This window comes from Musca vetustissima, unplaced genomic scaffold (genome assembly GCF_032173495.1).
Source record: "Musca vetustissima isolate MV318-11 ecotype Yass unplaced genomic scaffold, APGP_CSIRO_Mvet_v1 utg18128, whole genome shotgun sequence".
Lineage (NCBI taxonomy): Eukaryota > Metazoa > Arthropoda > Insecta > Diptera > Muscidae > Musca > Musca vetustissima.
In genome coordinates this window covers 6,513-20,651 of record NW_026883294.1, presented here as the reverse complement: position 1 = coordinate 20,651, position 14,139 = coordinate 6,513, and the positions used below count along the sequence as shown (strand labels likewise).

Below are 14,139 nucleotides of genomic sequence, written 5' to 3'. Positions count from 1 at the left end.
AATTAAGGAATTTTTTTTTAGCAATGCAAATTGTGTGTCGTCTGTCTATGGTATTATTGAAGAGAGGCCATAAGACTTGCAAAAAAATCAAAATAAGTGTAAAAGTGCGTCTATAGTTATGGAACACCAGCAATTTTGAAAGTTTCGGCGAAACCATAAAGAATAAACTAATTATTTTCTTTGAATAATATGTGTTTTTGATCGTTTTATTGTGAACAATAACTTAATGGGTCCATTTGATTTGTCAACTAACATACCAATTGAATTAAAGGTGCGTCTATAGTTATGATACGCAGTGTATTGCCTAAAGATGTAATCCCGAAAAATAATGAAACAAATGTAAAAAATGTTCATCCTACACACAGACAATCAATTGTTTTGAAGCAAAAAACTGTTTCGTAAATGCAGAAACGCTCGTCTGTCAGGGGTAAATATAAATTCAAATTAAGGAATTTTTAATGCAAATTAAGGCTGTCGTCTGTCTATGGTATTATTGAAGAGAGGCCATAACATACAAAAAAATCAGTGTTTCGAAAACGATAGTGGAACGTCTGTCAGCGTCAATGTGGTGCGCTATGGCCATATGATAACTGATTTTTTTGCTTGCTATTGGGGAGTATTGGTTTCAACAAGACGGCTCCACATGCCACACAACTCGAGCGAATATGGCTTTATTAAAAGAGACTTTTCGAGACCACACAATTTATCGTCGTGGCAAGATTAACGTAAAGGAAAGCACTCGTCATTAATACAGACTTTTTACGTGCATTATATCCGCAAAGAATACTACCATAATCTGCACCTAATTATATGTTTTGATTCATTGCTGGCAAAACTTTAAAAATGTTTTCTCATTAGACTTTATTGACATTTCAAAACTTTTAAATTACTAGAAACTAAAACAAAAACTGCAATTCATTCAGAGGCCATATAAAGAAATTTCCATATGGTGATTGCAAAACTCTTCATAAAAAATAATATGTTTTCAGTACAGTTTTGAATTGTCTTCGACGTTGGTTAGCAAAAAAGTGAACTCAAATTAAATAAAAAAGATTTGTTCAATCTTAAATACTCTATTAGATCATCAAAATGAACATTCGCTCAATTGAAGATGTCCCCTTGCTAAGTACCAACTTGCGTATCATGAAATTTTGGTCTTTTCTATTGCAACACAATTGGCGCCGTTATTCCGCTCTGATTCCATACTTTTTTATTAATACAACACAATTTTTGGACATTTACTTTAGTACCGAACCAATTGATGCCATTGTACGTAATGCGTACATTGCTGTACTATTTTTCAATACTATATTGAGAGCTGTCTTATTGTGTTATAATCGTTTCGAATATGAAGGATTTATGGAGAAAATACGTTTGTTGTATATTGAATTGATGGTAAGGAGAGCAAAAAAAACAGTGTAGAATAATTTATTTAGATATTTTTATTTTCTACCCTCTTTTCAGAACTCCGAGGATAAGATTTTGAGGAAAATGCTGCAGGAATGCACTGTGGCCTCAAGATTTATATCGAAAATGAATTTGATCATGGGTTTTACATCGTGTGTCGGTTTTAATATGTATCCCCTATTTGCAACATCGAAAGGTTGTTGGAAATATTTTCGACATATCCAAATTTTGAAAATCCAAAATTAACGTTTCTTTTATTGTTCATTTTCAGTTTTACCTTTTGGCATGTATGTCCCGGGCATAGATAAATATGAATCACCCTATTATCAGATATGTTTCCTGTTTCAAATAATCATTACACCGGCCGGATGTTGCATGTATATACCATTTACGAATTTAATTGTATCTTTTATACTTTTTGGTATTTTAATGTGTAAAGTTTTACAACATAAATTGAGAAATTTAAAGGATGTTAGCAATGAAAAGGCTCGAGAGGTTATGGTATGGTGTATTAAATATCAGCTGCAACTAGTTAAGTAATGTTTTCAAAAATCTGTTTTAGAGAATTATTTAGTTATTTTAAAATTTTATTCTAGCTTTGTGGATACAATTAACGATTTGACAACATATACATTTCTTGTGGAATTTATGGCCTTTGGAGCTATGTTGTGTGCCATGCTATTCCTGTTGATTATTGTATGTTCCGAATGTTTTCTTTTATTAAAATCTAAAATTTAACACTTTAATTTCTAATAGGTCGAAACAATTGGCCAAATGTTCATCATCTGCATCTATATATTTATGATCTTTGCCCAGAGTGTCATCATGTACTACTTTGCAAATGAACTGTACGATCAAAGTTTGAAGGTGGCCATTGCAGCGTATGAAAGTAATTGGTTTGATTTTGATGTTTCCACTCAGAAGACCATCAAATTATTTATATTGAGGTCCCAGAAACCGTGTGCTGTAAGTGATACATATTTATGTATTTTTATCATAAATAAAATATTATAGATATGTTCTTCGTTTCAGATTTTGGTAGGAAAAGTATATCCTATGAATTTGGAAATGTTACAATCACTTCTAAACGCCACATATTCTTACTTCACATTGCTAAAGAGAGTTTATGGATAAATACTACGGCGAACAAATTGAATTCGTTTCATTTTCAATATTAAACTGCACTTTAGAGCACACTTAATTTCAAATTACACACTGCAAACAATATAAAATGCGTTTCATTTGTATACACTTTGTGGAGCGACTATATAGATTTTAGAAACATCCTTTTATCTACATTATGTTTTATTTAGGGTATTAAATTTTCTTTCCATTTAATGTCCAGAAGTGGATTGAAATGTTGTTACTATCATGCATTGAAAATAAATGGTTATGTGCATATGTTTTCATATTCATGTTCATGTTTCTAATTAAAATAAATAAACATACATATGCGACATGACAAATTGATAAGACAGCCCAATAGACATTCCAATGAGTTGAGTGAAGCATGGGAAACCAGTTACGCATGGCACATTTCCATTGACTTCTTTTAAATAATAGTGTCGAAAAAACTGTTTTCTCACTCAATGATTTCTTGTTCAGAGATCTCTGAAAAATTATCGCTTGACATTTTTATACCCTGGTTGTTCTAGAGGTCATAATTATGACCCCAGAATTACGAAATTTTACACGAGGCAAAAGAATAACAGTAGATGTTTTGATAAAGATCAGTCAATATATAGCGGGGTCAAATGTACTCAAACTTTTATGTGAAAATTAACAAAATTTGCATTCTGTGGTGTATATATTTACTCCTGAAGGACATGTACACGGATGGGAGAGTTGTACTAAAATATTTACAGGTGTCAATGTGTTATGATACTGGTTTACCACACTAGAAAACAATTAAAAACAGGCAACAAAGAACTAATTGGTTGTGATGCTACCTCACATCATATTGCGTGGGGTAGTACAACTACTAACAAAAGGGGCCAGACCCTTCTAGATTATTTGAATTAGAAAGGAGGTATTAGATATAACAATATGTTCAGCAAACTTACTAGATGAGGTCCAGAAATTGAGAGTCCCAGAAGAGTACTCCTTTTCTGACCACAAATATATTATGTTCAAAATCCTACGACCAACGCTGTAACCCATACACTTCAGAAACAAGTCCAAAACTAACTGGATAAAGTTTGGGACAGGAACGTCAACAAATTAACGGAAGTAAGTAAGGAGATCTGCCTTTGAAAAAACCTGGATGACAGGGGAGATTCGGAACGAAGGAAAAAAGGACCGAAAGCTTTACAACAGAGCACGCCGAAAAAACTCTACAATATTCTTGGATAACTTCCACAATAAACGGAAAGAATACAATAAATTGACAAGAACCGACAAACGCAACTCCAGGTAGACAGCGTCAACGACGTTTCAAAAATCAAGAAATTTCTATTCAAGACCCACACCCAACCTGAAACTATGGTAGACGGCGATGGTAATAGGATAGAAACCATCGAGGAAACATTAAGGTTCCTAATGAATGCTCACTTCCCATCAAACACATCGACAATGGACGATGTCATGGCAGATAGGGAAGAGAGATCAGAGGAACCTATTATTGGCAAGTCAATGGTGATAGACGCCTTAAACAGCTTCGCAACATTGAAAGCGGTGGGACCGGATACCGTCTTCCCCGCGTACAAAACGTACAATCGATACCATGTTGAAGAGCAATATACCCAATGATACGCTGAAAAACAAACAACATGCGTGTGTAAAGGGGAGATCAGTGGAAACATGAGGTAGTACACTATATTGAGGGCACCTTCGCAGAGAAGGTGTATAACTTAGCGGTATGCATTGACATTAACAATGTAAGCACTAATACGCTCATTCAATCCCATAGTTGCTGGTCTTTCTGTAGAAGTGCCGTAGGCTCTAAATGGGGTTTCAATCCAAAGATGATACACTTGATCTATAAGAGAGTTATTAGACCAATTCTAACATACGCTTCTGTTGTCTGGTGGACAGCAATGGGTGAAAAATGTAACGTAAAAGCGTTGCAGAATGTTCAAAGAACGTGTTGCTTGTGTATGCGTACAACACCAACTAGGGCCTTGGAGACAATATTAGGTGTGTCTGGTTACTTTTCCAGTAACATATACTCAGTAAGTTCTATTTCAGAGAGTAAGCCGTTTTTTCTCTCTTTTGCGATAATACTGAAAAAAGTAAACAGACAACATTTAGTAAAACTTGGCAAATAAACAGCTGATTCAAGAAAACATTTTATTTGCGCCAAAATAAACAACAACAAAAAAGAACGAACACAATTATTTGTATTGCATTTAATATTAAAAATAAAATGAACAATAAAAGAAAAATTGATTTGGTATGTTCCCCGGGAACATTTAAGCTTCCTGCATCAATACATTGCCCTCTTTCTGGAACTTCCCTAAAAATATAAAGAATTAAGTTTGCAAAATCTTACTGCATAAAATTCTTTCAGTAAACTTTAGTACGTTTGTTGTTGTTGAACTGTTGAACTTGCTCCCTCACTTGACTCTCTTTTACTGGATTTTTGGGTAAACAGACAACATTTAGTAACATTTGGTAACAATTTTACCAAATATCGAGTAAACAGACAGAGCTATTATACACTCCGTGTCATAACTATAGACGCAAATTTAATTCAATTGGTATGTTAGTTGACAAATAAAATGAACCCATTATGTTATTGTACACAGTAAAATGACCAAAAACACGTATTATTCAACAAAAATAATTGATTTATTCTTTATGGTTTCGCCTAATTATGCAATCTTAAATTTATTGGTGTTGCATAACTATTGACGCACTTTTACAAAATTAGATAAAATTATTTTGAAAAACATAAATGAAATAAATAATGGGAAGGGCCTCCCTTATTTTGAATAAGTTACAAAATTCTATCCATCATACTGTCTATCAATTTGATTGACCGACGTATATCGATAATTACTTCTTTGAGGTTAAAAACAGATTGGTATTGTCGGTTTTCTCGATTTGAATATTTTTTGATTTTAGCCATTGTAAAGTATGGCGACTTTTATGAAAATCAAACATTCCGGCGGTATAAAATTCTCCAAAGACAAATAAGGCCTTATGCAACACCAATAAAGTTTGCAATATCTTCCAAAACAGTTAAATCTAAAATTGTACTGGAATGTATAAATACCATTAATGATTTCTCACCACAAGGACCTGTACGAATTATATGTGTACCGGGTCACCAAGGAATCATAGGCAACGAGATAGCAAATCAACTAGCCACAATAGATATGAATACCGCCAAACACTTTAGCGAAACACGCCAAGAAATTAGGAAATAGGCGAATGAGACCCTTTGGGAAAATGAGGGGACAGGAAAATCACCAAAATCTTATGGGATGACCTAAATAAAGAGAAAACTAAGCAAAAGAAAAAAGAAATAAGCTCACTGACGGGTATTCTGACGGCGTACCTCAGCCTGAAGACACATATACTCGAGATTGGATGCGAAGGTAGCTGCATTTGCAGAGCGTGTGAAATTTCAATTTCGTCAGCGAATGTAACCGATTTTTTGGGTTTTGCAGCGTCAGATTTGTACAGTTAGTTTATGTGACGTTTCAGCTCGTAATCATTATCAAACTTAATTTGAAGATTTCCAAATTTGCGAATCACCACTCCAAACTTCCAAGTAGGCTTGTTAACAAACGAATCTGTACCCTCTCTCCCAAGCTTAATTGGCGTACTTTAAACTGCATTGCAAACACAGAAACTGCTCCATTGCGCGAATCGTATCCAGTTTAATTCTTAAAACTCGACCAATATATACTTCAGCAGGGTTCTTTCCGTTTGCTAATGGCGTTGCTCTGTATCGTAAAACAATTTGTTGTTTCAAAAATGTTTCCATTTTCTTCTTCCATTGCTTTAAGCTTGCACTTTAATGTTTGGATGTATCTTTCGGCTAAACCATTTGTCGCTGGAGGACCTGGGGCAATAAACTTTTGAAATATTCCGTTTTTATACAAAAGTGTTTAAAAAGATAGCTTTGAAAATACCTCTGTATTCAGCAAGCAAGTCATTGCTGGGGTTTTTGCACTTTGGTGAAAAATTCTAGAAAGTGGACGGTTGTCCGTTATTAGTGTGAACTCTCTTCCCATAAAATACGTAAAGAATTAGTCAACAGCATACATAATTGCCAAAGCTTCACGATCCAATTGACTGTAATTTTGTTCTGCCTTTGTTAAGGCTCTGGATGCAAATGCTACGGGGCGTTCTACTCCGTTTATATGAGATAAAACAGCACCAATACCTATGGGACTTGCGTGACAAGTACCCTATCAACAACGATTTCTTTTTTTAATTTCTGAATGCGTTTTCACAATTTGATGTCCACACAAACTGTTTACCATCTTCCAGCAACTGGCGTAAGGGATGCGTTAATGTTGAAGCATTCGGAATGAATCTTTAATAATATGTAATCATGTCAAGAAATTTTCGCACCTCGTTAACGTGTTGTGGTCTTGGTAAATTAATTACGGCTTCGATTTTACTTGAGACAATATAGCCTAAATATTGCAGCTCAGTTTTGAAAAACTTGCACTTATTTTTGTTAGCGTATAGTTGATAGGCTTGTAAAACTTCCAAACATTTGATCAATCTCTCCTCGCATTGGTTTAAAGTACCAACATGTATAATAATATCGTCGAAATAAGAAATTGTACCATCTAGGCCTCGCAAAATTTGATCACTTGGTGTGGTTTTAATACCAAAAGAGGGTCTATTACACCTCGATGCGTCGAAATTGCTTGAATATCTCTGCTCTCTTCATCCACTATGACAGATAGGTCTGCCTTGTATAGGTCGAGTTTACAAAAATACATTGAATTTTTAAGTGTATTGAACATTTCATCTATTCATCATGCTCTAAGCTATCCAATTCGCGCTCCAATTAAATGTATATTTAGATGGCTTAGCAAACTCTATCCAGCAGCGCAGAATGTTTTGAATTAACAATATACATTTCTTCTGTTGATATTTTTTGTTTTTGTATTTCACTTGTACATCAACGACGCCAACTGCAATAAACACATCCCTGGTATCTGACCGAAATACCATATAGGCTTTCCTCGCAGGATTATTCAACTGTAATTTGTTGTATTCGTTGTGTGGAATTAACGTAAAACCGTCACCAGAATTAATATCATACATTTGCACTCTTTCTTCTATTTGACTTTTGCATAAAATGTGTGGGTATCCCTTTTTGACATTTGTTGAACCTTTTGGTAAATATTAATAATTTTGTTTATTCCAAAATAGTGTTTGATGGAGTATGTTCCGTGAGTGCCACTTGAATGGTTTTGAGGATCACAGAGTTGATTGCACTGATCGACTGCGTTTGTTTGTTTACCATTTGTTGTTCTCTTTTGTTTCATTTTTGCCTGCACACTTGTTGTACCCCAGCAAGCATTTGGAAGAGAGTTTTTCACTCCCTCGCCTAATAATATGTTAAAGAAATTTATAATTTAAAACAAATTGTTTATTCGAATAGCAAATTAGAAAGGCCATTGCTAACAGCGCAAATCGTTCTTGCAAGAAGTAAGTAAGGCAGAGCCTCTACATTGGACAATGAATGATAGTACTTAATCAGTTCATACTCAATTCTAGATGTCCTTATCTAAACTCATAACAAATTTATAAATTAAAGTTTTCCCTCTGTCATTGGAAAACCACAAAACCGCACTTGGTTTTGTAAAATGTGTCCTCTCATGAGAATTTAAGCATAAACAAGGAAGCAAGAACATTTAGTTTTTGAACGGACATCGGAGAATTCAAACCATTATACAACCTCATGATAATCGCCACCATTGAAGATGAACCATTGTACAAGAATTCATTGCGCATAATGAAATTTTGGTTATTTCTCTTGTGACAGGATTGGCTTCGTTATTTTAGTTTAATTCCATATATCATTTTGACGACGTCGCAGTTTGTGGATTTGTTCTTTAGTACCGAACCGATAGATGCCATTATACGAAATGCCTACTTGGCGGTGTTATTTTTCCACACAAAGCTGTGTGGTATCGCTGTGTGTATTTATCGTTAGAAATATGAAGCATGTTTGGAAAGAATCCGAATATTGTATATCGATATGATGGTAAGTATGTAGAATATACGATTATGACATACAGACAGAACGTGTAATCATAAGACGTTTTTGATGTTCCCTACATTTTTTTTAATACACAATCTTTGTGGAATGGACTTATGTCGGGCGGATCCGATAATATTACCAAGCCCCAAGACAAAACTTTAGATCTTCAGTTAGATCTAAAGTTATTTATGTCATTTTTATTTTATTTTTACTTTCAGAAATCTGAAGATAAATGGGTCAGAAAAGAATTACAACAGATCACAAAGGCCTATAACAATATTTCAAGAGTAAATTTGGTTATGGTTACTTGTTCGGTTATAAGTTTCCTGATATATCCCATATTTGCAACAACAAAACGGAATTTTTCTGTTCTAGAATCTGCAGAATGTTTAGTTTTTATTGCGATAAAAATTTTCTTTAGAATATCAAAAAACATAGTAATCTGGTCTATTATTATTAGCAATAAATCGAAGTATTCTTATTTTTTAGCTCCGCCAATGGGAGTCGGTACGCCGAATGGGTGGAGCCGTGAAAGTAAAGAAGAAAGTAATAAGAAAAACAATAGTTTCTTAATAAATATATTCAATAGTTTATTGTTGGTTGAAAAGATGGTAACAATATTACCTTTCTATGCACAACGACATGTGCTCGCAACGATATGCGTAGTCTGTCGGAATGACAGGTTGACTCCTTGATGATTAAAGGAGGCGGCAAAACAAGGGACAAATAATTACACGTTAAAATGTCAACGGCGCTAATCCAAGGATACAATAAACAGTAGCGCGTACATTTAACGAATAATTAAGGAACAAACAATGGGTCAATAAAATGTAGTATTATTATACAAATCTAAATTAAACATTCCGACTCAAAACATTCAAAATAATACACATATATTATATGGTGTAATTGGTAGGAGAGGTGTATAGTGCAGTGTAAGCAATGTAAGGAGTGAAACCGCAGATAAATCTGCAGTAACAAATTCGGGATCCAACTCCGCTACAACGATAATTTGTAATAAAAGGCCGCAGATGGATCTGCAGTAACAGATTCGGATCTTACGTAAGCAATATTTACGAAATAGTTTATTATAAGCCGCCGATGAACCTGCAGTTACAGATTTGGACTTCAATCGAGTTTTTATAAATGTACTACATATAACAGTATGAAGCCTTAATTTGTGTTTGTATGAATCTTCCCGAAGCACAATACTTTATTATTACGCCAATAAGGTGTTAGATGAGAGCGAAATGAGATTTCTTTGATGTTTGTGGACACCCAGTGGCCGATTTTTTCTGATGAAAATGGATTGTTATACGTAGTATTATATTTCCCAATGCTGGATTAAGTTCGTTCATTGATTTGGCCAACTAATTCCAGTACCTCTCAAACAAAGGTTCAACATTTTGAAAATATATAAATATAATATAAATCACGTGATACATTTGTGGCGAGATCCGATTTTTATATTAATTTTATCATGATCGCTTTATTTCCAGATATTATTTTCCAATAAAATTTTATTAATAAAAGTTATCAATTTTTGTATAAGATTAAATTGTTTATATTATTTTATTATTAAAAATTGCAATTTTGTTCTCCAATATTTCTATTTAAAATATTATCTTTATCATCTTCAAAATCGACTAGATAATAAAGTGTGAATTTATTTAATGCCCTGGTATGAGAATAGCGCTATCCTGCCTCATTGGCGTAGCCTACATTAAAATACATAGGTCCATATTTTGATATATTCCATATATGGCGTATTCCAGGTTCGTGGGGGTAAAATTTATTTTTAAATATATTTTTTTCAAAATAGGTCAATGGTTTGGCATAGTTCCCATGTAAGAGTCCGCCCCTTTCTGGGGCGGACTCTGATGGTAAAATGTAATAATATAACAACGTAGTTACTTCTTTTAACATTTTTGGATATAAATAATACACATATATACAAGGTGTGCAATAGTCTATTGTGGAGTTATTATAAAACATAAAATTTTCATAAATTCAAAGAAATAATTTCATAAATTTGTGTAGTTACTTACAGCACAGGAGAAGAATAAAGAAATTAAAATGTTAATAATAAATAACCCCAAAAAGGAAGTCACTAAGAAAACCTAACACCCATAACCCTAATTAATTCAATAAAAATTTTTCAAATTAATTTAATTTATTTTATTTAATTTACATAAAAAATGTTAATAAAGCAATCTTGAAAATTATACGCTGTCAATCTAATGGAACTCATCGTAATGTTTGGTATAAATTTCTTGTTTCATTCCTTAAAATGTCAATATCCAGAAACAATGCTGTCCGGTGGAGCTTTTTAGCTAAGCCTCTTCCCCATTGAGATATTTTTATATCGCAACAGACTCACCGACAAAATAACCACAAAGACAGTTGTTGCCTCAGCAATGCCGCAAATATAAAACCAACAATAACAATGAACCTTAACATTTGGAACAGACGAGATCATCACCTGCAGTCATCAAATGTTGAAATTGCTTAGATAGCCACAATAGATTGATTATTGCGTAACATTGATTTGGTAAACATTGAACCAAATACACTATTTTTAAGAATTGTCCATTCTTTAATCAATTCATAAAATTATTTAAAAAAATTATGAAACTTGCATTTAATTTTCAAAGGGAAATAAAATGTTATTTCAACATTAAATTTTTCTCATATTTTTTTCACAAGACAATTACGAGTTACCCTATGTACATGGAACATGAAAAAGATATCTCATATTTGATTAAATGACCAGTTGAGAGCATGTAGACGTAAAACATGCGTCGCAATACGACTTGTTAAGAAGACTGAATGACCCAATAGAGCAATGACTACAACTGCGAAGGCAGACAGAAGGACAAGAATCCCAACGTTTCGATTACAAATGACCTAGTCAGTGTATTTCAGTTAAAACAACAACAATGTACTAGGAAAATGTGTAAAGCAAGAGAAAGTTTTCAGAAGGGAAGTTGGCTAAAATAAGAAAAAATATAGAAAGAATTAAATTTATGAAAGTTTCCCTACCGTTGAGAAAAATTACAAATGCGAAAGTGCCAAACACTGTGAAGCTGAGAGGTTAGTATTGTTCTATACCAAGAGATTTTTGTTGCAGCTTTTACAATTTCTTCCCAAAGGATAAATTGAACTGTATATGAGGACAACACTTGCCTCTTAAAATATCGAATTAGTTCCACCTGTTTTTTTACATTTGGATATATTGTGTTAATAACACGTATCAAAGTGAGGTTGGGCTATTAGTCTAGAGAGTAGCAAGAGAATAACACATTTTCAATAAAAGAACAGAAACTGTCAATTCATTTTTTGTAACAAATGGTATATATGAAAAAAGTGCTACTCAGTAATGTCAATGAAGTATAATCCATATAACTGTAGACTGCCGAAAAACTTTCCAATATTATACATATAAAAAGAAAGAAAAAGTTCACCTTTTTGTACAAAATGTCATGTAAATTACCTGTTTTTAGTAAACTCAATGGATTTTCATGTCACGTTGACTGACTGTCTAAATAGTTTAAATGTTGGCACACAAATATTTCAGTTACATGTAAAAAACGTTCTTATCATGACAAGGACAATGATTTGGTAAATATCTTAAGGAAGTTTTCAAAGAGCATACATGTGAGAATTAATAATATGGGTTAGAGAGCTTTTAAGGAAGTAGCATTAAATTCGTATTTGATTTTCAAAGTACTTTGAATAACATCGAATGGAAATCTAAGACCAAAAAGTCGGAAGGGATATGCAAGACTAACATATTTACTATGGGTGTATCTTGTTGCCTTTATATGCAGATACCCTTAGCACAGTGTAGTAAAATATATAATTTTTTGATAATTTATCTAACTTGAAGAAAAATTTAAAAATTTTTACTATAAGTTGCTTATGCCTATCTGACTTATAAATATGGATTTTTATCAGTTTATGTTTATTCTAGCAACGTAAATTTGTATGGTATTTATTAAATTCTTGTCATTCTAAGAAAACTATTGTCTTTAAATATTCTCCCTTCGCATGCACATTGTTCTTCCTAGTATTAGTGTTCATAGGTTATCACATAAATCCGTTAAATTCTAGGATGGTCAAAATTTATGTTGCAATTTCAAGCAACATTTGCTGTACCCAAATGCAACGAAGTGTTAAGAAAAATATGTATGAAAAATTTGTTTGTGTGGGATACTGGCAATGCAGACAAAGACCACATTTTTTGCATTTTGTAGGCGAAATTTCAGAGATGGGAAATAGTTGATTGAAAATGAACTATGTAACGCTTACAAATATTACTATACACACTAATAAGAATCCACAACAGGCTATGGCCATTTAAAAAAGAAAAAATGAGAATATATTATATATAACCAGTAAGGAAAGTTCAAAAGTCGGACGGGGTCGACTATATGATACCCTTCACCACTTTGGGTACATACAAGAGATACTCATATGTACAATATCCTTTTGATAGAATAGACATATGATCTTTGGAGGACCATTGAAATGGAATCTAACTAAATTAACTGCCTGAAGTTGTTGATATTTGAACTAAAATAAAACAACCCATACAGATACAATCTGAAATCTATGAAAAATTTAATGTCAATCATCCAGCAAAATATGTGTAAGATCTATATATATATATATATATATAAATGTACGTCTTTGAGCAACCCTGGCACCCACCATTTGGTATGCTGCAACACTATGCGCTATCCAAAATGTATCTCGACACTAAATCCAATACACGTTATTCTAGGTTCGATTTCGTACGTTGTGCACTAATTCGTCCTAAGCGGACAAACTTTAGTACATCATTTTGATGAAATCGGATGAAATTATATATGGAAGCTATATTTAAACTAGCAACGTCTTCAATTCAATACGCTATGCAATATTTCATGTAAAGCGAACAGACATAGGCTCCTCCATTTCACCATTTGCGTAAAAACGGTCTAAAGTTATATTTAAATCTGAACCGATTTCAATAAAACATAGCATATATAAATCTAGTCCTAATTCAATACCCTGTCAAACGTGCCAATATTGGGAGTTTGGTGCACCATTTCATTCTAGACTAAATTCAATACACGCTGCAAAATTTCGTGAATATAGAACATAGACTCCTCGGTGCGCCATTTACATAAAAGCGGACGAAAATATAGATGGGAGCTATATCGAAATCTAAATCGATTTCAACCAAACTTAGCATACATCAATCTAGACCTAATTCAATACCCTCTGCGAAATTTTGTATCAATCGGACCAAGATTGGGAGTATGGCGCACCACAAAATCGGACGAAACTCTATATGGGAGCTATATCTAAATCTGAACCGATTTCAACCAAACTTGGCGCACATCTATCTAGACTTAATTCAATACTCTTTGCAAAATTTTGTATCAATCGGACAAATATTGGGAGTTTGGTGCACTATTTACCTAAAATCTGACGAAACTATATATGGGAGCTATATCTAAATCTGAACCGATTTCAACCAAACTTGGCTCACACCAATCTAGAACTAA

At 33.3% G+C, this 14,139-nt stretch overlaps 1 protein-coding gene across 1 annotated transcript; it reads left to right on the top strand.

Annotated features, from left to right (window-relative positions):
• The first annotated feature begins 1,089 nt into the window (after positions 1-1,089).
• LOC133330130 (odorant receptor 30a-like) lies at positions 1,090-2,541 on the top strand. Its single transcript, XM_061538605.1, has 6 exons — positions 1,090-1,395; positions 1,465-1,603; positions 1,679-1,943; positions 2,004-2,103; positions 2,164-2,373; positions 2,440-2,541. Exons 1-6 carry the CDS (start codon positions 1,090-1,092, stop codon positions 2,539-2,541), a joined length of 1,122 nt encoding a protein of 373 aa, XP_061394589.1.
• The last annotated feature ends 11,598 nt before the right edge of the window (positions 2,542-14,139 follow it).